This window comes from Volvox carteri, assembly GCF_000143455.1.
Source record: "Volvox carteri f. nagariensis unplaced genomic scaffold VOLCAscaffold_98, whole genome shotgun sequence".
Taxonomy (NCBI): Eukaryota; Viridiplantae; Chlorophyta; class Chlorophyceae; order Chlamydomonadales; family Volvocaceae; genus Volvox; species Volvox carteri.
This window is the reverse complement of record NW_003307641.1, coordinates 56,989-81,970: the sequence shown is the minus strand read 5'-3', so window position 1 is coordinate 81,970 and position 24,982 is coordinate 56,989. Positions and strand designations below refer to the sequence as shown.

At 53.6% G+C, this 24,982-nt stretch overlaps 3 protein-coding genes across 3 annotated transcripts; 1 reads left to right on the top strand and 2 right to left on the bottom strand.

The window, feature by feature from the left end:
• Positions 1–3,331: 3,331 nt before the first annotated feature.
• Positions 3,332–13,560, top strand: asp (microtubule-associated protein Asp; the record flags this gene model as incomplete). The annotated part of the gene is made up of 29 exons (XM_002958556.1): positions 3,332–3,993; positions 4,061–4,107; positions 4,165–4,301; positions 4,404–4,527; positions 4,678–4,811; positions 4,964–5,101; positions 5,305–5,488; positions 5,773–6,005; positions 6,094–6,231; positions 6,338–6,559; positions 6,686–6,846; positions 6,910–7,226; positions 7,332–7,434; positions 7,507–7,782; positions 7,851–8,006; positions 8,092–8,149; positions 8,380–8,448; positions 8,530–8,774; positions 8,861–9,011; positions 9,189–9,346; positions 9,416–9,542; positions 9,614–9,778; positions 9,953–10,096; positions 10,162–10,340; positions 10,423–10,525; positions 10,608–10,767; positions 10,916–11,314; positions 11,661–12,163; positions 12,425–13,560. 29 exons carry the CDS (start codon positions 3,332–3,334, stop codon positions 12,956–12,958), a joined length of 6,027 nt encoding a protein of 2,008 aa, XP_002958602.1. The 3' UTR covers positions 12,959–13,560.
• A 766-nt stretch (positions 13,561–14,326) lies between these two features.
• Positions 14,327–18,622, bottom strand: VMUT9 (histone kinase; the record flags this gene model as incomplete). The annotated part of the gene is made up of 13 exons (XM_002958538.1): positions 14,327–14,436; positions 14,609–14,807; positions 15,510–15,785; positions 15,962–16,112; positions 16,196–16,332; positions 16,461–16,673; positions 16,894–17,185; positions 17,340–17,467; positions 17,558–17,627; positions 17,764–17,843; positions 17,965–18,096; positions 18,165–18,451; positions 18,547–18,622. The coding sequence occupies 13 exons, from the start codon at positions 18,620–18,622 to the stop codon at positions 14,387–14,389; spliced, it is 2,091 nt and encodes a 696-aa protein (XP_002958584.1). The 3' UTR covers positions 14,327–14,386.
• Positions 18,623–19,526: 904 nt separating this feature from the next.
• Positions 19,527–22,683, bottom strand: VOLCADRAFT_69645 (uncharacterized protein; the record flags this gene model as incomplete). Its single annotated transcript, XM_002958537.1, has 6 exons — positions 19,527–19,710; positions 19,901–20,037; positions 20,303–20,560; positions 21,015–21,089; positions 21,597–21,836; positions 22,375–22,683. The coding sequence occupies 6 exons, from the start codon at positions 22,681–22,683 to the stop codon at positions 19,527–19,529; spliced, it is 1,203 nt and encodes a 400-aa protein (XP_002958583.1).
• Between the last annotated feature and the right edge of the window lie 2,299 nt (positions 22,684–24,982).

Here is a 24,982-nt window from a genome sequence, read left to right as displayed (position 1 = left end):
GAATAACCTTTCGGGGCCCTCCCCGAAAACTTTCCTGTCAGCCGGAGAGTGTTTTCGGGTACCCCGAAACTGTCTGAAGCGGTTTTCGGGGTAAATTTTAGCTGGATTCTATCGTTATATGCTAGGACGGCCGAATTAACAGGTGTTTGACTTTGTTTTGGAACATAGCGCCTGGGAGAAATATTTCAGCAAGGATTTTACCCAAAGCCAAGGAGGCGCCGCTCCTCATCCACCTCTGCAGCCATTGCCTCCACCACACCTGCCACATCATCATCCGTCTCCTCAGGCGGGTACACCTCATCACTTGCCACACCCTCGACCTCCTCGTTATCAGAAGGATAATAGGCCTCAGCAATTTCACTGCCCAGAACATAGTCGCCCACCTTGGCAATACGGTGCAGGAGCCCATCCGGGTTCTTTGCAACATACTCCTCAGCAGCTTTAAATCACAAGGGGTTGGCATTTCATATCCACGGCTGGACCGAGTAATCCAACACGCAGAAGGGAATCAATGGACGGGACAGCCAGCCTGTTCGGCAGCCTGTTCTTGGTAATGCGGTGGACACTAAAGCCACGCTCAACACACGCTGTTTGAGTGGGCAGGACACAAATGTGGCATATGGATATGCTTAGATGTATGGAAATGTCTGCGATACAGCTGCGAAACAGCCGCAATGCACATATGTACTTGTTGTTTGACTGGTGACCAAGCGGGCCTTATACGGCAAGCCCGGTTTCCAGGCCCCGTCTGCGCCCGAAAACATGCAAATTTACGCTGAAATATCGTTCGGTTTTCTCCGAAAATGCCTTCAAAAGGCTTCGGTGGGGTCCCCGAAAAAATGCTCTAAAAGGCCCAAAATCCGTTCGGAATACTCCGGGGCACACTAATTTTCCTTTCGGGCAAAACGGAAATATCTCAAAAACGTTCGGGCCCGAAACGGGGTGAAGAACCCTGCGAACCTTGTGCCATGGCTAGGACAGCACCAAGCAAGCAATGCCACTCCCCTGGCCTCCACGATTTATAGGAGACCCTAAGCACCGCCCGCAATAGGGGGACCGACATAAATGTCACGGAGGGGGAGTTCGCCAACCATGGGCACCCCTGCTAGACACGAAACACTCAAGCCACCACCCTTGGGCAGCCAGGGCTCTTGAAGGCTTGGCAGGGCAAGGGTGGCTCATGCATTACCAAGAGCCGACGAGCCGTCGAAAAGCCTAAATCAACAGACCTTAGGTGTTCGTTCCTCAGGGCTTAGAATCACTCCATACAAGTAATCGAGCTTGGCACAATGCCCAAACACGTAAGAAGAGTGAGCGACCCACCTTGACACACACGATTCACGTACGTCTCACTTCGACCCCGGACAACGCGCCAGAGAGGCCGCTGGAAGATGTCAAGCAGATGGTGGTTCACCCAGAACCGGACCAGCATGCATACCGGGAAAACGAGGACCTGCGATAGCACCGAGTATGTTGAATGTCATGCATTCAAACAAGAGGTGTTCAAAGAGAGACGCCACAGAACAAGAGGTGTTCACAGGAAACAACCCTTGGATACCTGGCTCCTGTAAGAGATAAACGTGGAGATAAAAGAGCCTGCTTTCGCCTACCTGAGCATTCGGTACACTCCACACAGCTGCGCACATCGGTACGACGTAGTTGTTGATGAACGCATCACTATACTTATGCTTCTCAAGATACTCGCCAAGCGTCATTTCCCGATAAACGTGCGCGATAGACGGCTCGAGCACCTGAAGGGCAGGGGACGACGTAACGTGGCTCCAACATCACTACCCTATACGCAAAGCATAATTCAAAGCATTAACTCACCCCCCTCCAAACACAAAAGTTCCCTTTGAATCATTAGCCTTTCGTGTAACCGGGCAACAATCATACATCGGCCATGTCAACACGGCGTGTATTCGACACCACCCAATATTCATATGCGTACCTTAGGTGCTTCTCGCCCAAAGCGAACAACATCCTTCAGCATAGTCAGGAAAGATGGACTCATGAGATTCCGCCGCTGGGCAAAAATAGTGTCCAGATTGTCGCTACCCCACTCCAGCTTGCCGTCATCCATAGACAGTGCAAAGCTCATATCAGACTCTGCTGAATCCACACCAAGACACTCCAGGAAACCCACAAAATGCGGGTACGTTGTCAAGTTGAAGACCTGCATGTTAATGGCAACGGCAATGGTTCGCTCTCTGACCTGCACTAACGGCAACCAGACGTCTTCTTGCCTCACCTGGAAACCTAAATCAACAGGATACGGAGACGTATGGTCGGTTAAAGTGTGTCCACCACAACGATCCTCTTTCTCCATTAAAGTAACGCGGGCTCCATTCCTATGTCCAACAACAGAATTGCTCAATTAAGTTGGTAGCTGTTCATCCACCATCATATGGACCCCTTTTTAGCCTTCCAAACAAAAGGGGCTCACAATTACTAAGTTCAGCAGGTTCTATTGTGAAAATACCTGTGGAGTAACCATGCGGCGCTAAGACCGCTGATTCCAGAGCCAATCACACAAACCCGCTTGCCGCTTGGGCCCTCCATCTTGACAATCATACCAGACAATCGGAGACGTTTCAAGCGGCCGGAGGTGCGCAAAGTAGCGCACACAACCGGTAAGCCTCCTCTCCAGGCTTACTCCGCCCTGGTAAAAAATGATTAACAAGAAGGTTCAGGGCACTTCCGTGTCAAACTCAACATAATGCTGTAGGCAAGTTATTATGAGATGACGCCAAAATTGGAACCAAAAATCTCGTACTACCTGAAAAAAAGGGCACGCTCAAGCCTGTGTGCCTGTCACATCCTGCTCACGACGTATTCCTTTGACGAGCTTATAATTCACAGGGACAAGTTACAGAAGCGACGTCGTATGTGGTCAGCCAGCTCCTGACAGGCACATTGACAGCTCGAGTGCCAAAATGTGTAACACAAATTCTCCGGCTTACTTATAGCACACAGTATCTATGGATGGTTTAAAGGCTAATCATCGCGTGGAACAGGGGCTACCACGGAGCCAAAGCACACTTAGCCCTTCCAGCGAAATTACCGTCACGCTGCGGTTGATTGCCTATGGCGGAGAGGTCAGCGATTTTGCGAGGCGCTCATATAAGACATTCAGCTTCAGGTTAAGCTCACGCGGTCTTTTGTTTTTCACACAGAGGCCCACTATCAGCTTCGGACATGTTTCCCCAGGGTTTAAGAAGGACGCCATATTACAACTTCTCAACGAAACAGATTTGGACCGTGTAAGGATGATACTCAGGGGCTTGGGTTACTCCCTGTTTCTGCAGGACTAGCCTGTTGCTTTTCTATCATGCCGATGAAGGATAATGTGTGTAAACAGGTTTTGATGCTAGAGAAACTACCAGCGGGCATCTCTTTACATGGCGATAACGGGTGCAGCCTAGGCTCGGTCAGCGTCCCGCGCCGCAGCAGCATGACTCTGCACGTCAGTTGGCGCCCAGACAGTGCCGCGGTATTAAATGAGACCCTGCGCTGGAGGATGGCGGAGGGGCTTCGCCAAGCACGGCTGGAGGTTAGGCTGCAGGGTATCGCAGCATCAGAGCCACCGACATCAGCTCGCAGCAGCCGGAACCTAAGCTCAGCTGCTGTAAAGCCTGCTGATGCGCGGGGCCCAAACAAACAGCCGGCAGCATCTTCCAGCACCTTCAAGGCACCGCCACGAACGCTCACGCTTTGCCGGCCCTCAATGGCCGCGGCAGCGTCAGGATTAACACAGGCACACACAGCTATGCTCGAGGAGTCGCCATTGTCTACTAGGCTCATTGAGCCAGCGGGGTTCACCCCGCAAGCTCCCGCCCTAGCGGCCACGAAACCGTCACCGACGCCGCCATCAGCCAGTCCCCAGCTAGCCGCAGGCGTCCGAGCTCAAATGGCACGGCCAACTGCCACCACGCCGACCAGGATATGCAGCCTAGTGGAGCAAAGTAAGGCGCTTGACTTCCGCCGCGTTGGGTAAGACGACCAACTTGCGCACAGCTTGATTGCATGGGCGTGATTCCATTGTTTAACCCATTTTCAGGTGCGTCGAAAGCAAGCGGGAGCGGGCTTTGATTTCGTGGTTGAACAGTGAGGTTGCGCCCCTGGGCACCACAGCTTCTGGTGCGGGTGGCAACGGCGTTGAAGGACATGTTGTACGGCGACTACTTGGAGAGGTCAGCGGAAAGGCATATGTGTACTTTAAACGAGACGAGGGTTTCGCCGCCATGGCGTCGAAAATTGAATCCAAGATAGCTGCTAAGCAGCTGACCATCCGTGACGCGGTGAGTCGTGCTTGGCGCGTTGTCCGTTTCCGCCCATCTTAAGGAGCAATCAAGAAAGGGTTGAACCGGCAAACACGTCAATCTTACAAACCTTCATTACAGGAACATACGCTTAGCGACGTCCGCATGCGACAGCAAGCTCTGGACGTCCTGACGTCGTATCACCCGTTCTGGCTGGCCGTGGGGCTACAGACAGTTTTGGGCCGGGCCCTTGTGCTTTCCCATGGTATGTCCCTGCGCTAATTGCGTGGCATATGTGACCCGGTTGTTGCAGTTTTTGCCTGCTAGTTTGGACAAACGGGATGCCGTATTTCCGTGTTGTATTACTACAGTGGCGCACAGAGCAGCTAATTGTAACTTGGGCGCTCGCTCGCAGGCAACATGCTTGTCCTAATGCGCACGGGCGGGGAGGTCCCATCTTTCATCCGGACACACTTAATCGAGCACTTCCTCGCTGACCAGGACTTGGCTTCGCAATTTCGTCACATCGCGTTCAAGCAAGATTATTGGGTATGTGCTGAGGGGATGGCATACGGCGTTGTAAGATGTGGGTGAAAGTTGGAACCATGGTTGTGTGGACTGAGGCCATGTTCCCTCCATTTCGGCATAGCTTGTGTGATGTCAAGATGAAACATCTTTTGGTATTTGATGTCCTGTTCCAGGAAGCTCTGGGTGCCAGGGTCCTCGGGCGTGTACTCTTGCTGGTCCTGCTTCTCGACCGGATGGCGCAGCGACATGACCTCCCTAGCGGGACTCCATCACTGTTCCGACAAGACGCTAACATCAAGTCGTCCGAGCAGGTGACTATTTTACGAGCTGTCCAATGGTTACAACCCACATTACAGAATGGATGCTCATGTGCCATACCTGCCTTCCATGACAGTTGCTTCTTGAAAGGCATTTGCTGAAACCTTGCCAACGCTGACTGTTGAATTGAAGGCCGTCTCTATTGGTGCTGTGTGTTTTAACACCGGTTCCTGGTTCCTTTCTAACGTCCTGGCAGGTAGCGCAAGAGTTCTTACAGCCGCGTCTCGCAGGCGCCGGAGACGTGCGCCACTCACTGCGCATGATGTCTTATACCACGGGGTTTGTGCAGCATGCACGGGATGAGGCGGACTATCGCGTACGTAAACCGCTGGACCTGCGTGACGGGACAAGGTTGGCCAAGCTCTTTGACAACCTGCGACGTAGGTTCTTGGCGACGGGTGTGTGCCTATGTCGTGCCTAAGAGTGTGTAAACACGGCCGCTCATTATATACATACATCCTGAATACACACAGACATACTTACATGCGGATGTACGGGTCCATACATACATCCTGAATGGGTGTACGACTGGCATACAAACACTTAGGATGCCGGTGATCGCCTGAAGACATGCTACGCAAAGAGTGGGTTTCCCCTGGATCAGGTTTCACGTTTATTAGTCAGCACTTCGGGAGATCCTTGGTTTGCCGATCTCTTCTTACAGGTCAAGATGTCGCGCAGACGGGCAATAGCTCCAAGCCTACACCAAACACGCAAGCGAACCAATGCAGCGCGTCAGCCGCGCCGTGCAATAGCCGCATCCCGGCGCCAGGTGTGGACTTACTGCCCAGCATGGCTTTCCCGCAAAACACTGGGAGGCCCATGGATGAGTCCCTGATGCGCAACAATTGCCTACGGCTCGTACGTGCGCTTCAGCAGCATGGTATAGGACTGCAGGTACGTGCCCTTATTCGGCGAAGGGCACAAGTGTCGAGTCATCAACACTTATGACTGTATTTGACTTGCGCATTCCCCGGCTGCACAGGGGCTGGCGCTTAATGGAACAGTTGGACTACGGGATCCGGGTCTAGATGGGGTTGCCAAGCTGATAGCGGACGGGATCCTCCGCCTCGACCAGAAAATTACTTTGGGTGTGCTCTGGCAGCTTGCTATGCATTATAAGGTGAGGACTGTTTGCAGGACAAAAGGCGCCATTCCTGCAAGCCTCCGTGTCGCTCATTAAATAGTTTGCGCTCCTGGCCAAGCTGACCTCCTGTCGCTGACTACAGCTCCGGCGGCACGTGGATGCTCGATCACTTGAACGCGAGGCGGCAAGGCTGCGGCGTGCCACTGGGCAGGCAGCTGCTTTCGACGAAGCAGCTCTTTCGCGTTACTCTGACCCAGCGAGCCAGGCCCTACTGCAGTGGGTGCGGGTGGCATGCGCGCCCTACGGTGTTAACGTCAATGACTTCAGTTGGTCGCTGTCGGACGGTCGCGTCCTGTGTTACCTGGTAAGCCACGTTGGCACCCCCTAAGAATTCTACTCCTGATTTGCATGAATGCTAAATGAAATGATGGCCCTCGGTAGTAGTTAAACTGCAGAATTCTTTCGAACTGACATCTTCCCTTGTTCACAGGTTAACGCCTACATGCCGGAACTCCTTCCGCGAGACAGCATTACCTCCCTCGAATTGCCGTCGAGCGCGGATGAGATGGCCCGTCTTACAGGCGGCACTGAATACGTGAAGCTGGGGACCCTCTTGGCCAATGGTACGATGATGTACGATGGTACACTGATGTGCGTTCAGCGGCGTTGTCGTCCCGCAACTCATCCCAGGGTTTGAATTCTTGAATGGCCTAGGGCTAAGACGAGTCGAATTTTCGACGCAGGCTGGGCCGCTGTGTACGAGATGGGTGGTGCGATTCACGATGACGTCCTTGCGACCGCGTACAAGCGCAGCGTGGAAGCGAACTACGCGGCGGCACATGCAGCCGGGGAGGCCCTGGGTGTTCCGGTGATGTTGAGCGCTGATGACTACCTGAACGATGGACCGGACGAGCTGGCGGCAATCCTGTATGTGTCCCTCCTTGCCGAGGCGTTGCTCAAGCTCACCAGTGAACGGCGGGCTGCCTACGTAATAATGGAGTTTTTGCGGCGGCGGCTGAGCTGGCGGCCGAGTGGGTTACGCAAAGGGTCACTTGCTCATTACATTGTGTAGTTGTTCACGTCCACATTCCAAGGTGCTGCCAGCTATCTTAATTACCGTTTACCTTCTTCCGCAGGCTATATGCACGCCTCCTTGGAGCAATTTAAAGCCGCCATGCGACAGCGCAGCGCAGTCCTCACTATTCAAACGTTTTGGCGGATGCGACAACAGCGTCACCAGTAAGCGACGACATGTTGGCCAAAACGCCTCCCTGTGATGACAGTATCTATAAACCTCTGCTTGTTGGGCAGGTACATGGCGCTCAGGAGGGCCGCCTGCATAATGCAGGCCTTCTCCCATAGGTGGCTTGTCCAGATGCGTCTTCGGAAGCAGAAGCACGCTACCATCCTCCTGCAAGCGGCGTGGCGGGGGCACATGGTTCGGTCCCGTCTGCAGCGGGAACGGCACGCAGTGATTGCGATACAAACTGCCTGGCGAGGTTATACCGTGCGGCGGGACACCCAACGCTTGCTGAACGCTACCTTGATCATCCAGCGGCATGTACGCAACTTTTTCGCACACAGCTGGTGGGTACATGGAGCCAGACCACTGCGTTCGAGCGAAGCTTTATGTAATCTAAATTTCTACAATGCAGGCGTTCGCACAAGTGGCTCATCGCTTTGCAGCAAAACGCAGCTCGGAAGATTCAGGCGGCATGGCGAGGCTACGTTGCACGCCGATGCTTCCAACTTCTTCGAGCTTCAGCTCTGGTAGCGCAAACATCGTGGCGCACGCGCAAGGCCTGCGAAAGGTATCGCAAGACGTGACACGTAGGTCATGACATATTCAGCCTAGCCTCAGTCGAATTCAGCCATGTGCATTGGTCCATCTTCCAGGTACCACCTTCTCCGGCAAGCCATACTCACCATTCAGGCGGCATGGCGGATGCGACAGGTGAGATGGATGCTGCTTATATGAGCAATTAGCATTGAGCTTGAAAGATTTATGGAACTTTTCCATAAATCCACAGAGTACCACCATAGAGTATCCCCACGCAATGGTTACAGGCGCAGCAGACATACGAAGGATACCGTCGCGCAGCTATCTGTCTCCAGACGGCATGGCGGCGGCATTCTGCAGTCCTGTGTTTTACGGAAGCACGCGCACGAGTCGTGTGCATCCAGGCCTATGTCCGGGGCCACCTTGCACGGCGTGAGGCCTTGACACGCTTGGAAAGCATTGTGAGGATCCAGGTAAGACAGACGGGTGAGACTGTCGGGATTCTGTCGCGCTCTTGTCTTCAAATCCAGTCGCCTGCCTTTGGACCCTGTCAGGTGGCATGGAGAGCTCTGCAGGCCCGCCGCCTTGCGGCAGCGTTGAGGCTCCAGGTCGACTTGTCCATAGAAAATCATGCGGCCTGCAAGCTGCAAGCTGTTGTCCGTGGTCACCTGCTGAGACAGCAACTCTCTATGCATGTGAGGGCCGCGGTTGTCATCCAGGCGTTCTGGCGTATGGCATCTGCTCGCCGCCAGCATGAGGCCCTGTGTACGGCAGCCGTAACCATCCAGACTGCCGTCAGGTGCGTCATGAGTTATCAGTTATCGGAAAACACTTTTAGGTCGATACTTGTGTTTGTTGTTGCTTCAGGTCCTGGCTGCTGCGAAGATGCCTATACGTCCAGCATCATGCAGCTACAACAATTCAGTGTTTTTGGCGGCGCCGCTCGGCGGTGCTCGAGTTGCGGACTGCTCGCATGGCAGCTATTGCAATCCAGGCCGCTTGGCGAGCGCGGCGAGAGCGAAGTTGCTTCTTGGCGGTTCGTCAAGCTGCTGTACGGTTACAGAGGGCCTGGCGACTGCGTTGCCGAGTATGCGCTGCAGTTACACTACAGTCGTATTGGCGCATGCTAGTTCTCCGCCGCAGATTCATCCAAAGCCGTCAAGCCATCATGGCGCTGCAAACCCGCTGCCGGTGCATCCTGGCTGTAAGGCAGTGGGAAAGCACGCGGAAGGCCGCAAGTATAGTACAAGGCATATGGCGCTGCACCGCAGCCCGCAGAGAAATGGCGCGGCGAGCCGAAGCTTTTTACAGTGACCTGCGGCGACAACAGGAGGAGCGGCTGCTTGAGATAGCACGGCACTTCATGCTCAGGTTTGTGTTCGGCGACTGACGGCACGAACCATGCTGCAATGCCGTTATGCGGGGAAATCTCAATTGCAGGTCGGCAGCTGCGAAACGTATTCAAGCCTGGTATCGCGGACACTTAGCCCGAAAAACTTTTAACCCGATATGGAAGCGTTACAAGGAGCTGGCGTGCCAACAGCGGGCAGCGATAGTGATTCAATCGGTAAGGATTCCCAGAATGTACCACCACACAAATACGAGGGTATTAAGAACAGTTTACCCCTTGTATTGCAGGCCTGGCGTGGCTACGTTGTACACATCAAGTACTGTAGGATTCGTTGGGCAGTCGAAGTGATTAACAGCATACTTCTGCCCATTTTCCGTGCTCGGCGGGAGTTAGCGCTGCTGCGCAGACTCCATCGTGCACGGGTGCAAGCTGCCATCACTTTGCAAAAAAGCGTGAGGGTATGGCTTGCACGTCGGCAACTTATGCAAGCCGTGGCTGCAGCCACGAAAATCCAGGTAATTGTACGTTGTGACAAGCTGTGATGTTGCACAGAGATCACACGGCGTTTCCGCCATTTGGACTTCCGCTGGCAGGCTGCCTGGCGAGGGCATGCTGTGCGTGCCCAGAGTGCCAGACCCAAGGTGCAGGAGGCACGTTGTCGGCTGGAACAAGCCGCGAGGGAGGCACGAAAAGCGCCGCACCGCCACATTGGGAACCGTACACGTGAGGCACTAGATTCATTACTACGGCCAAACAGGAATCTTCCCCAGGTAGGGTCCACATGACAGGGTCACAAGCCAAGATTTCCGGTTGACGTCTCGTGCTGCCATTCCAGGTCCTCGCTGCTGTGGAGGTCTTGGAGGTTTCCACCCGATATAGCCGGGACTGCTGTAAGCTTATTGCGCAGGACGATGGTGTAACGGCATTACTGCGGTTCGTGAGGTCGTGTAACCGCAGCAAGCCCCATATCGATGTTCTCATCCGCACCTTGGCAGCACTCCACAATATCTGCAGGTACGGCATGGCGGCCCTGCAAGCTAACCACCTACGTCCACTGGGACAGCCTGCTGGTTTCACGTGTCAAAACTAACCATAGTTGCCCTTCAATCAGGTATGACACATTCGTTCCGGACGTGTTTCACGCGGAAGAATGCCTGGCGGTCCTCAGTGAACGGTTACAGTACTTCCGGGATACTGAGGTAGGACACATGATTCGGTTCACGTGGATGCCTCATATACCTGGGCCTTCAACACCGCCATGAGGACGACCTTTCCTTGCAGGAAGTCTTCAACACAACGGTAACATTACTACAGCGGTTAACAGCAACAGAGGACCTTGCAGCCAATGTTCCGGCAGCGGTGCTGCGGCATTGGGAAGGAATACATCAAGTCCTGTTCCGAAAGGCGGACATCGAGAGGAAATACCTTGAGCGGCTTGAAGGTATGTATGGTTACAGGTTACAATTTCCGCACACGTGCGGGAGCAATCCGTAAAAGCCTGGGGGACCATGGGCGTATGTATGACTACACGAAACCTCCTAACGTACGCCTCGGTTTTGGTCATCGTTGCTCACTGTTCTGGCCTGCAGGTCAGAAGGGCAGTGATGTCTCTGCACGGGAATCTGCGCGCAAGTTAGTAATCGTGCAACAGCAAGTGCAGGCCTTGGAGGTGCTCATAAGCCGGGCATGCGACGCCGTAAAAGATGAAGGGGCACTCGCGTCAGACTTGGCGAACGACCAAGACAAGGACGGGCCTTCCCGCAGGCTAGGGTTCGGAAAGCCCGGACCGTTGGTAGCAACCGGAACAAATCAGGGAGTCCTCCCGATACCGGGCCTTAAGAATACCCTTGTGAAGAATGTTGTTCAGCGCTTGGCAACGGGAGGAACGGCCACTGGAGCGGTTAGAACCGCGGGACACAGTGGTGGCGGGGCAATAAGCTCGCCAGTGCAGCCAGGCAAGGGTCGCACCTTACCCAGGCGCATGGACGGTTAGTAATTGGACATAACCTACTGTTCCGGGCGTTTGACGTAGTAATTTAGTGTGCTGCAAAGGTTGGTGCCGGGCTGTATAGCATATGATTCCTGGATAAAGAGGAGATTCCTTTCCAGTCTTGTACCTGGATTCCTTGTAATCATATGGCCGCCCCGCATATTTCTCTTACTTCTTGTTTCCGCTGCCGTACCCCTGCACTGACGTCTATTCCGAAAAATGTATTGAAAATCTGTTGTAACAGTGGAATAAACTTTCTCCAATCTCTTGCATATGCTCCAGAACCTGGGTTCACCAAGTCCACGCTGAGATCCCTTGCTCATCTCTGTGAACTGTATTACTAGCCCAGAAGATGAGCGAACCCGTTGGACTCAGCATGTCATTAGACGACCTGATTAAGAAACGGTCGCAAACGAGTAGAGGAGGGGTCCAGGCCATTCGCGGAGGACGTGGAGGCGGTGGGCTCGGTGTACGCGCTGGTGGTGTAAGCAAATTCTCGGAACGCAAAAGCAACGGAGCAAAACCTAGTGGGGATTACTCCTGGCGCCAACAGCAGCATACTCAACAGCATCGGGCTCAGGGCTTTGGAGGCCGCCACGGCATTCAGAAGGCAGGTTTTCAGCAACGGCGCGGTGGATTCGGAGGCCGCGGTGGCTTTGGCGAGCGTCAGCAATACAGCGGTGCGACGAGCAGTGTCCACACCTACTTGGACGACAACACTGGGAACGTTGTCGTTAAGCTCAAGGACACGGAAGTTGTGACCATATCACCTTCCGGGGTGATCATACTGACTACGGGTGGCTGGTTCACGCAAACAACCCTCGATGTCATGAACAAGGCCCTAGGGGTGAGGATGGATGCACCGAAACGTACCCGATCGTAATTCCCTCCCTGTGTTGCTGGAGGGCCCCTGCTGTTCAGCGTTGTTGTGCCTGGGAAATTACGCTAAACAGCAGGGCCCTCCGCCACTTGGCTAGACAGGGCTTATCCCGTGTCTAGTTACTGTGTAATACCTGCATTCTGCGCTTGAACCGCCACACTTCTAGTTTTTAGCACAGGCGGCACACGTTTTCCCCTGTACCTACGCAGTATGCGTGTGCTATTGTAGGTGCTGCAGATCCGTGTCACGGCAACAGGTGATGTCCGTGACGGGACATGGCAAGTGGCCTATGGGCCACACCTGCTTCGTTTCTACGACGGCATTATCCTGCACCCGAAGAATCCCGCAACCGCTGCCCAGCGTGCCCCGATGGTATTGGCGGCCATGAATGGGGCGCCAGCCGCTACAGCTGGCGCTGGCGTTGGTGTTGGCGCTGCCAGCTATGCCTCTGGCCTCATGCTGCCATCGACGGCCGCCGGCATGGCGCCTGTCGGGACTAACCCGCTTGCGGCATCGGCAGCTGCGGCATCCACAGCAGCCGCTTTGGCGGCAGGGGTAATGGCGCGCGCGCGAGCGGCATTGGGTATGGGCTCGTCGTCTGCCTTTGGCGGCATGTCGGATGTCGCGCCAACGCAACAGCAGCTGGCACTGGCTGCACTGGCGGCGCAGCAAAATCAAGCCTTTTCGCTACATAATATTACCGATCACACGCCAACGGACTCCGATGCCATCAGGAGACTAAAGGCGCAAGGGCGCTTGTAAGGGTGAAATGCTATGGCTCGGCAGAACGTATGGCTAGACATCCGTGGTGTCGTACATTGTGGCGCAGTGCTTGGAAGAACTGGTGTAACACAAAATAGGCAGGGAACATTCACCGTTGGGGACGGCTAATATTATTAGAGAGCTGCGGCATGGAGAGGGCGACGCAGTGCCACGGGACTAGGGTCGAGACTTTATGTGGCAAAATATTGCTGGTCGCGATGGTAAGGTTGCAAGCTTATTTTGTTACATACTATTAGCTGTTGCATCGTTACATGCATCGCGCGATTGTTGTTACGTAACGGAGTTGCTATGTCGGAGTGTTTATGTAGTGGGTTAATCATTTGTCAACCACGTTACATACACAGAGCATGAGACGTGCAGTCTGTTCCAACCAAGGATACGTAATGCTGTTTGGCTTGGGAGGTATTCAACTCGATCAAGCATCCGTTGACTCATCCAACACTCAAAAAGCCCGTACAAAAACCTTGCGAGATCTGCGACAATCCAGTGCTTGCTAATGTACAAAATTGGTGACCTGGCGCCTGAAGCAACGCTGTTTTACCAGTCATGTTTAATTTGGCACCAGGCCTCCTGCACGGTATCAGTCCATTCACCTGAGAGAGAGCGAAATCTGAACAGCTGTCAACTCGAGTGGACCGACCCTTTCAAGGAAAGGTCGGAAACTCTACCCTCTCCGCAGTGCTACCGTGTCTTTGTAACCTAACATGCCATGCTCGCCGAAATGACTTCTGGACAAGCGTAAGTCACCAATTATCTTTTAAGAAGACTCGTCATCAAACGGTACGCAAAGAGGTCCTCTCCCAGCACACCCTTGTGCACAACATCACTCTTTCCTTGCTGACGTATGCCAACATTAACTGCAGTACCCCGATCCTTCACATGCTTCCCATGTTAGCTCCATGAGAATTAAGCACCCAACACCTAACCCCGAACTGCGAAGCTACCCTCTAAACCCAAAGATTACTGGCCATATCCTGCGCTCTGATTTTGCCTCCGCCGCAAGCATGATCTGCAGGCACACCCTGCCCTGCCAGCATCCGGTACTCCGAAACCCAACCGGTTGCCCGATGATCCTGCAACCTCAGCTCACATCTCTCGGCTACAGCTGAAGTACACCCATGACGACCAACCAACTATACCACGTATGCACAACTTGGACAGCAATGGCATTCCAAGCGGGGATTGAAGCTACGGGGGATGTGCGCATACGTACTCAAGGGGCCGCACACATAATCAAACACCGCAAATCGAAAAGTCACTCGCCGAACCTAAAAGCTGACCTCGGATAGAAGGATGTGTAGAAGTAGCTTCCCCGGAGGATTGCTCACACTGACATCTGTCCTACTTCGCACCATTCCAAAGCTCATGCGCTAATAAATGCTGACCCAGATTCGTGCACGTTTCGCCTCAGCTCACCGTCTTCCCGTAGCAAATAGCTGCGAGAAACAGGTTGTCGTCTGCAAGGGGCGACAGGATTTTGCGGCAATCAATAGATTGTACCCCGTGCACGCTTGTCACCACGTAATCCCAGCCTGCGGTTCCATTCTATTTAGCAAGATGAGTTTCAATGGAGAAAGCGAAACGAAGGAAAATTGTAGACAAGCTGCAATATTTGCCAACCCAACGTACCCCATTTCTCCTTGATGTGCTGTGTAGGGAAGTTGCTGGTGCGAAGGGTCTCCTGCGTCTCATCCAGGTTGGGCTTACGCAGGTTCGAAAGAACGAAGGCGGACTGATCGTGCGTAGACGCAGCGCAGGTAATCCGATAGCCCGCATCCCAGCGCTTGTGGATACCCTCAGATGGGTACTGGAAGTCAACCTCCACCACCTACGAAAGGGAAGTGGTGAACCTTCGTCCATTACTCCAGATCGTGCTATGACTACTGACTATGCTCTCACTACTGACGAAGCCTCAAGCGGCGGCTCGCACGCCTTCTACTGAAAAGGTTTTAGCAGCCTTAAACTTGCTCAGGTGTCAATACTTGTAGTTCCATGGGAACTTGGATGGGCCTTGATATTCCTTTAGTCATCTTGGAGTTGACAGGCCGCCGTCGATTCGGCTAGCTAGCCGTTTGTCTCCACCACTCCGGATTAGCGATAAATGTATCTTACGGGCAAGAAAAATCTGCACAAGATATTTCTGATGACGGTTGAGGATTACACGCCTTTAACAGCACTGCATAAGCTGAAATCTGCACAATGCGACATTCCCCCTGAGACGGGCGGCGATATGCTGCACGCTACGGAACAAGTAATCTATAGGAAACTAGCTCCCAATACCGCTGATGTCTATTATGACAACTAGGCTCGACTCAATATGCCGCCTCTTCCTGTGGTGGTTCTCTGTGCCTCTTTCCCATGAACATATTTATCGCCGAACCACCAGGGCTACGGGTTTCCGATTCGCGTAGACCGTGCATGATTGCCCTTGTTTTTTTGCGCCATATTAGCGATCGTAATCATCTGTGCAAACATCATGCTCCCAACCTGGACCACACATGTACCGCCATACACGCAAGGCCACACGTACCTGGTCGATGATACCCGTGGTCTTCGACATCACCACTGCCCATTGGTTGACGCACGTGGCCATGGCCGTCACATAGAAGCCTTCTCGCCACTTCTTCTTAATCCACTCGAACGGAAATGACTCGGCCACCTTGTACGACTGTTGCGTGAACTTGGTGCCTTTTGACATGACCACAAGACTGCTGTTGTTGTCGCTGCCCGAAACGGCAGTGATATAGTAGCCCTCCTCCCATTTCTCCATAATCCACTCCTTCGGCAGGAATGAGTTGTAGTGCACCTGACATGCGCAACGTGCAACAGCAAGCTGTTAACACTAGTCAACTATCGATGAGAAGAGTATCTTAAAACAGCAGCATCGACCAGGACACAACAAGTGGTGTTCTGTACGCTAGGTTTCCACTTGGTTCACGATTTACAAAGGAGCGGAGCGCAACACCTAGACACACACGCTACCTTGTATATCTGCTGTGTGTAGTCAGTGCCAGCGTCCATCACAATGGCCCACAAGTTCTGACACGACGAGACGCAGCTGATGTACAGGCCGTCCTCCCACCCCTTCTGCACGTGGACCAGCAGCCGGCTGGTGTTGACGTTGTAATGGTACCTGTTTTGGCGTGGCCGAGGGCGCATCGACCTTAATCACAACTACTCTTTGCAAATAACGACGCCTGACGGCGTGTAGCTTACCGCTGTTTCATGGGAGCGTGCTTGTTATACACGGTAATCCACTGCCTGGCGCCGTTACCGGTCCGAACCTTCTTCACGGGCTGGATCTCAACGTCCCCTTCGTACTCAGCGCGGCTGCGCTTGCTGCCCACCGCTAGCTGCAAATAGCAGGGCGACGAATTGCACTTAATATTGCACCTTGGAGCTAGTCATTATCATGAAACATTCTATGCAAAACTGCCATGGTGGGCGCACATCCCAGCGTCAGACAACTGTGAACAATTACCTTCAGTGCATTCTCAACCACCAACGGTCGCTCGGGAACATTGACAAGGGGCTCAAACATTGCAATGTATCGGGCGTAGTTGGGCTCATCCTCGAACTTGGCGTTCATGACGCTGTCCGTGAACTCGCGGAATGCTGGTTGACTCAGGCGGCAAAGCATCTCCGCGGACGTGGCCATCTTCTTCCGCGCGACCCAGTAGCCCTTGTTTGCACCCTGTCGTAGTTCGGAAACCAAAAGAGCAAGATGCGTCCTTGTGCCCTTCGAGTCATATGAAGCACCTAAGGTTCTACTGTAGAATTAACGTTGTGCGCGCCTTATCAAAACTCAACTGCTACATCGAGGCCCCAAAAGTATGAAATACATCGTCAGGAGAAAAGGAGCATCATCTATGCCCGCCAAGTCTCACAGCCCACGGTTTGCGGGACAGGCATACCTGGTAACCCTGCCAAGGCAGACGTCCCTTGAGGAGGAAGATCAGCGTGTACGCCAGAGACTCGAGGTCATCCCGACGGCTGCTTGTACGACCTAAATGCGCGTGCACGCTGGCGTAGCGAACAGTGCCTCGGAAGTCATCCGGACGCTGGTCGTACTTGACGTGCCCGCCGTAACGGCTGTCCCGATATTTCATTGCAAGCCCCAAATCCACGAGGTACAACCGCTTCGAGCGGTTGGTATCAGGCGGACCAAGTAAGAAGTTCTCCGGCTTGATATCGCCATGCACGTACCTGCCAAAGTTCAGTCGGCATGTAACCATATATAAGAAGCATCTACCGAGCACGTTTCAATCGAACGTTGCAACAATCCTAACATGCAGAGCATTTGTGTGTGTTGTAGACCACGCAGCTCATGAACACGTTCTTCGCAACCTGAGTTACTTACCCGCGGGCATGCAATGCCTGCAAAATTGTCAGCGCTTCCATGGCCACACACGCCACGTAGGCTTCCGAAAGGTGCTGCCCATGCTGGTTCCACACGTCCCATAGGCTCGGGCCCAAGAGGTCCATGACCTGTAGGATTGGGGAAATTCACTATGGATATTGACTTCATACGTGCTGAAACCGGAATCTACGCACAAAGGTAGCTCGTACCCATCCCACCATGATATAGAAGTCATCCTGCTGGCCCTTGTAGTGCACCTTGGGGATGCCGTAGACGTCGCCCAGTTGCCTGCATTCACAAAAGCTCTTCAATTGCAAAGAGGACGGCGGCGGATGGCACGGAGAATTCCAGCACTCGCGTTGCCTCACGCTCCGCGCCGCCCCCGGCCGCTCAAGTTCCCACATTCACAAACACACCAGCTTACGTGTAGATGGACCACTCATACGGGGACCCCGCAGCGCATCCTTTACTGCTTTTATGCTCAAATTTTAGTGCAACTTGATTCTGCCGGAGCAAATTTGCAAAAAACAGGAAGTTAGGCGCCGAACTGACCCAATGACGGAAAGCGAATCACATCCACGATACATTTAGCTGCATGACATAATAATAATTTCAAGAAACGCACCAGTGCCGATGCAGTGTCGGTCTCTTTCGGACACTTCTTGGCGTATACCCGGCGACCAAGCCAAACCTGGCCAAAGCCTCCTTTGCCAAGTTTGCGGTCGGGGATATAAGCCGGCCCACCTCCAACAACTACCTGAAAAAAAGAGTTGCAAACATTTTAAAGCGATAGCATAACGAGGCCGTTTCCACAAGAAAGCTTACCCGCTTAGGAACCGGGAACTTGTCAGGCCCATCCTCGGCAGGCTCCTCGACCTTGGGTTCTGGTACAAAAGCAGGCTGCACCGGTTGCTGCCTTGGCTGCACGTTCGCTGGTGCGGGCGGCGCGGCCAAGGGAGCCTTGGCAGCGGCCTTGGGAGCAACGTGCTTGGCCTGAGCGTTCAGCTTTACGTTCTCTTTGTTCGGGTCCGTCGACTGGTTTCGCTGATTCGAGGGAAACAGGTTGACCGGACCGTCGGGAGAAGGGGTCTCCTCAGGATGAACGTCGCGACCTGCGTGAGAAAGTGAATTCCCGATGTAAGCAACAAACCCCAAAGTTACCTAGAGACATGTAAATTCACTCTATGCAATGAGCCTAAAAACACACCCTGTGCCTGCGCGGCAATCCTCTGTTGCGCCTCTAGCTTCGCGGCTCGTTGAGGGCGAGCCCGCGGCTCAGGCATTTCCGGAGAGTGCCGATGAGATGGCTTGCATGTGCCGCCTCGCCGTTGCACACCGCACCGCAGCGCCTGCTACGAATCTGGTAACTTGCGTCTAGTCCTCGGCTTGATGCCTGATCTTATAATATAATTAGATCTATAAACGATTGTTGCTCTGCAAGGAACCGGAAACCGGATAACACCAAATTAGCAAACTAGCTTAAATCGCCTGCCGACAACCTTCTCAAAATTTTGCCTGTTGTAACTGTACTACTTAAGAATAGGTAATTTTGACAAGAATCTACACCGCAAAGTCATTCAGGATTACAGACTGCAATGTCGGCATGCTGAAAAAATGACAGCTTTTTCGCAAAGAGACCGTACTCCGCGGTACACGGCTGCATTGTTGGCACAACTAAGCAGGATAACCTCAGAGATATATTAGTTATGCTCCATTGAGCATATTATGGTGCTCTATAAGCACATCTTGCGGAGGTGCCTTACGACAAGTTAAACGATAACTGCAGGCGATGCCATACGACCTCCCCCAATGACAACATTCCTTATGATTGAAAAAGGCAAGTTGCACGTCGCAAGGGCTGGCATCTAACCAAGCGAACTTGGCACTGCAACCTGACTCATACAACCCCAGTCAAGCAACCCAAATCATGACTACTACGATGTCCCTGCGGAGTAACAGATTTCGGCCTGTATCAGAGACGCTGCTAAAGAACGATGCACACCGCATACCAGGAGGGCCCACTGGCCTTTGGCTTTCGTAACACCTGAGGCCGGCCGCTAGACGGCACGTCATAACTGATTCCTACTGAAAACATCCACCTGTCAACAAAGCAAGAGCCGCATGCACTTCGCTGCTATAAGGGATCCATGCCACCTAAAATAACCCGCGTAGGCCCTTGGTAACGCATCACGAACCCCCGACCGCCGCATGTTGCAAATCACGCAACAGCTCGCCCCAAGCTTTTGCCTGCTCTGCCGTGTGATGCGCTTGCGCAAGTGCGAAATCGCGTAGCACAGCCGACATCTCAGCGGCGCGCTCTTTCTGGAAACGGTTCAGCTCCTCACGCATTGTATCACGAATGGTCTCGTACCTGCGGAATTCGGCAGTGCATGAGCAGGATCTGAGTCCGAGGGTCGAGAGATCAAGGCCCATAAACGTGAGCCCCAGGTTTGCGCCCTTCCCATGCGTCCTGCGTTTCCCAGCTCGCACGCTTAAGCCGCCACAGCAAGACCCGTACCATGGCCGTACCCATCGCTCGCTGCCACAGATTAAGTCCTCACCCGAGTTTGGCGTTACGCAGCCGTTGGTCGGCTTCATTCACGTCGCGCTCCGTCTCAGCAAGTTTGTCCTCCTTGAGACCGGGAGTGCCACGAAGCTTAGCCAAGCGCACCTTCTTGCTGTCCAGGTCGCTTTTTGCCTGTCTCGATGATGGGGCCTTCCGTGAGACCAGTGATGCGAGGGACAATAATGTTCTTCTGCTCGTTTCTACCTGGCCTAAGAACCACGTCAGGCTCTGGCCGACGTGCGTCGTAACTCGCCCGATATCGGCAGCGTGTAATCCGGTTGGGCCAACACCTAAGAACTCCAGACTAATGGAATTGGTGGAATTCCCGTACATGCGAATGTAGCCGAATCGCCATACAACCAATCACCGCCCGAATCCCCCATCCCTCAGCACCCACCTGCGAATATGTGGACAACGCCGCGGCTCGGTCAGCCATGGCAACCTGGACGGACTTGATGGTGCGTGCAAACTCCTTCAGTGGCGCCGCGAACTCAACGGCAATGGCCTCCGACCTCGCCCGCGATAGCGCCGCTACCTCGTTGGCGCGTGTGAAGAGGCAGCCGAACGCCACACGCATGGGCCCTTCGCTGTCCTGTTTTCCCAGTTGCTCTGCAGCTGCGGCGAACTCCGCCAGAGCTGAGCCCAGGTCCGCCTCCTGTCAGCAGCCACAAAACACCCGATATGTCACGTAGGGCAGTCAACGTCACACCCATGCGCACAGAACGAGACGTTAATCCAGCCAGGGGGAAGTGCTTGCGAACAGACACAGACAGTGCAAATTCCGATGCCCATCACGTGCACCAGGAGTTTCTCGGGAAATGCAACCGAACACGTCCGTAGGCCTTCGATCACTACAGCCGCGATACCGGGAGAGGTCCGCTACAGCACGCCGACTACGTACGAAGATCCTTCAAAGTTCCCTGTGAACAAGAGCTTTCAAGAGCATACGTGAATGACATGGTCCCTCTCGTCCCCCCTCGCGAATTGATCGATCCCGAGCTAAGGACGATGGACCGCAAGGCTGGAAAGCAGCTTTAGTGGAATGCTGGCGGCCGGTGATACATAATGGCGGCCTTCCCCCCGTATCCCACCTTCCCCCCCACACACACCTTACGGAGCAGTCGCCCGGCCTGTCTATGCGCCTCCGTCAGGTGGTTCTCCAGACTATTCACATAGTCGCGGATCTGAGGACAGGATGGATGGAATGGAAATAATACTATGACGCGAAGTGTTGAGAAAGTTGATTTCCGACGCTCAAACCGACTAGGTAAGATGGGTGGTACATGCTGGACGTGCGAGGCAGTAAACCAATGCCAGGAGTGCATTGCAGAATTCCTCCGAAAGCCCTGCAAAGCCTCATTGTGGCACCTGTCCAGCACCACCAGCACATGCATCAGGAGGGAATTTCACCAGCTGGGTGCGCCTGTCGGGTTGCGACTTCACAGTATACATGTCACGCTACACGTGCTTGTACGGCGGCACCAGCGGCGAACCCGGCCGTGTGAGCTGCATCCTCCCCCCTCACCTTACAGACCGCTACATGCGCACAAAGCATGACAGTCCTCGCCTACCCCCGGGACGCAGTGGACACATGGAATTGCTGCCAGCCAATCAGAACTGACTGGCTGCTGCTGAAGTCTGCAGCGACATGCAAGACATCATCCCCAAGTGGGACCACCCAGGCCGCCTACCTTTATGTACTCGGCATCCTCCTGCATATCATCCGCCCTGCCGGACACCAGGCTCTGCGCCGAGTGCTGCAGGCTCTTGAACCATTGCGCAGCGGCCGAGACAGGCCGGTGCTGCGCGCTGGTCTCTGCCTGCCACTTGGCAGTCTCTAGCATCCACTGTTCGTCGTTGGCCTGCAGGAAGGTCTGCAGTTCCCGACTGTCCTTTAGGATGGGATGGCTAGCCACGCGGTTCAGAAAGACCTGCGGTTCAGGGGGAAAGGGGTTGGCAAGCGTGTGTGTGCAGTCGCGTGACTGATGTTTTGAAACATGAGATGACTTTATTTTCCTTAATTATCAACGCTTATACGCGCATCTCTGTTGTGTGAATCAAGTGCACGGTGAGCGCAAGTAGGCGAGTTCCCACAGCTGTTTCTGGGCAGCAAGGCGGGTGAGCATTTCTGTGCGCGCCGTGCAGCTGCCTGTTGCCTTGACATTCGTCCGGGATGGCCAAACAGAGCAACTTCTCATCTTTAGCGGCAAGCGAGGGAAGAAAAAAGACCTGCCGAGGTAGAGAAAGAGCTGGAGATCCTGGACATGGCCATCTCAATCTTCTAACACACACCGGTTTTTGCACTGACACACAGCATAGTACCCGTCTTATCAATCCTGAAGGCTCCATGCATACCTGATGCACGAACCCAAGGGTCGAAAACTAAAATCGCAGAATCTAATTTACGTCTCCCAAGTCCCCAATCAATACCCCATACACCCAACTCGCGCGTGTGGTTTACAGGCGTACCTGCAGAGCTCGCCTCCGCTGTTCGATGAAGTCCGTGGCCATCTGGTACTTTTGGACGGCAGATTTCTCTGGCAGAGGCGGTACAATGTGCCCCTTATTCTTCTCTACCAGCTTGTCATGCAGCCAGGCGAAGTCCCGGAAACGGCGCGTGACCTCGTTGAAAGGAGCATCGTAGTTTACGTGTGTCGTTTTCGTGCGGACCTTGTACGACACATATGCCGCCACGCCCTCGCCCTGCTTGACTGGGTCCGCAACCTTAAAGCATGCGGGTAGGAAATCAAGTGCAGAACACAAATAATCAAAGAGCATACCCCAATGCACAAGCTGCAAGCACGTACGGGGAGAAGGAGTGGCACCATGCAGAGCCATACGGGAATCGGTCTTGCATTCTTAATACCTCCAAGCCGCTTCTCGCTTCCTGGAAGTTGGAACGCAACCCAGGGAGGCACATGTGTTTTTCTAGACCCCCGTACCATAATGGATGCACATCTCTTGATTTAAGGGGAATAGCAAGCAGCGGACAAGTAGCAGGCATGTACACCGGACACACTCAGCGACATGATAAGCCCTAGCTACCGACCTCGATTTTGAACTCTTTGCTTATGGCCGTAACTGGCGCAAAAAAGTTGTTAGCACCATGATCCTGCATGACGCTCTCATATGGAGGAGGTTCCTGCGATAACGTTCGTGTCGAGATGACCATTATAAAGTAAGGTATAACTCTGGTAAACGACATTCGAGACGCGTACCATCCTTTTTTAGGCAAGTACCAAAGCCAAGAAGCACACTCAGGAGGAATCCTTCCTTGGATGCTATGCAGCCCAAGCTCCACCGTGGACGTTATCCCGACACTGTAAGACTTATTTTATTCTGTATCATCTAGCGGACATCCACCTGCTCCAATGCTTTATTCTTTTGCCGAACTGAACACTGCTTTGGCCTTTGGGGTGTCTGGACCTGAACGAACCTGCCCTGATTAGCGCCCAGGACCTTCGGCATAAGATTTCGCAATTTCACGAATAAGTAATGACCAGAATGGGTTAAGAACAGGACAGAGTTTGCCAATGATTAGCTCCGTTCATGCATCGTTGCTCCCTGATGCGGACCAAGCGTCTTTCATTCGGCTTCATTAGCTGAGGACATGGCAGCACATGCTAAGCTTCAGACTAGAACCTTCAAAGCTTTGCTTTTGAGATGGTATAAATTTTGCGCTGACAGCTTGTCTGACCCGTGGGCCGTTGAGTGTTCCGTACGGGGTCTTCCATAGCTCCCAAGCCATTCTCAATGATATCAGGGTGCACGCCTCCCCGCTAAAAAATATGACAAGTAAAGTCGGACATTACTTTAAAATCTTATGCGGGCTTTTGTTTTCTGTGAGTGTGGCAAGGTGGCATGGTTCTCAGCATCTGTGTATCGGGTGTGGATGTGACAGGTCAAAATATGGGAAGAGGACGGCCACAAGAGGAGTTGTCAGGTTAGGATGCTTTTCCTGAACACTTCCCACTTCCCACATTTTACGGTCATTGGGGCTTCCTCACCACGTGGAAGATGGAGCAATTCTTACAGCGGAGCCAGAACGGCTACAAGTGCTTCCATGCGTCTGTTGCACTAGCATCGTTTACCCCCGCAAAGCTGCAGGATGGGCGGCCCTGAAGGTTGGCGGTGTCTGAATGTTCAGGCACGCATGTCAAACATGCAACTTCCGCACTACGTTGAGGTCTTATGGGTTGGGGAGAAGTAAGAGCTAAGTTTTGCTCAGAATCATGGGCTCTGCCACGGCAGCGTTTATGCGAACACGGGCACAGCGAGCGGCGGCACTGCGGGCCGCAGGCATGACCCTCGTTGCTTCCACACCCTGCCAATCTCCAATATCCGTGCGCATACGCCACCTGCGCGAATGGGGTTGAATTCCGCCCTCCCACATGGACGGTTATGTACCTGCGCCTGGCTGTGTGCTCGGAGGTAATGTACTCCTACAGGTACATTCCGGACGGCTTTCACTTGTAATGGCCGCCGAGGTGGCTGATCCTGGCAGTCTGTCGTTGGGGAGAGCTTGGGCAGATGGGCGAGCTGCGCCTAGTTGCGACCGGGGGTGGATTTTGGTAGGGATTGAGGTCCCCCGGAGAACAGCACGCATACTCACGGAGCGCCACCAGCCTCGTGGTATCGTGGATCGCGGCAAGCTTTTGTTAGATTCCTTGGTGAGAAAGAAAGTGGCTCTATCCATCAGCATTGCGTGTTTGGACCTGTGCACTGCGTTCGGGCCTTTATGCGCTCTCGAATGCGACACAGTTGAACTGCCAAAGCTCAAACCCTTACTGGGCAAAACGCACACGGACTGGCCGGTGATGAAGTGCGAAGCCTTAGTTAATTACATAGAGAGGAATGTGCGAGAGTTTATGTGGCACTGTTCTAAGGTGTGAAGCAGCTGCGAGAGGGGTAGGTGCTGGCGTTACATGACAAATTACCACACCCCTTCTGCAGTTCCCCTGTAATCTGAAAGGTTGAAGGATTTGAAAGCTATTTGTTTAACTGCTCCTTGAATTGTTCTGGAGTTTTGGAAAATCCGCTCGTACAGTCGGTACGGTACGGCGCCGTTAAGGCCCGT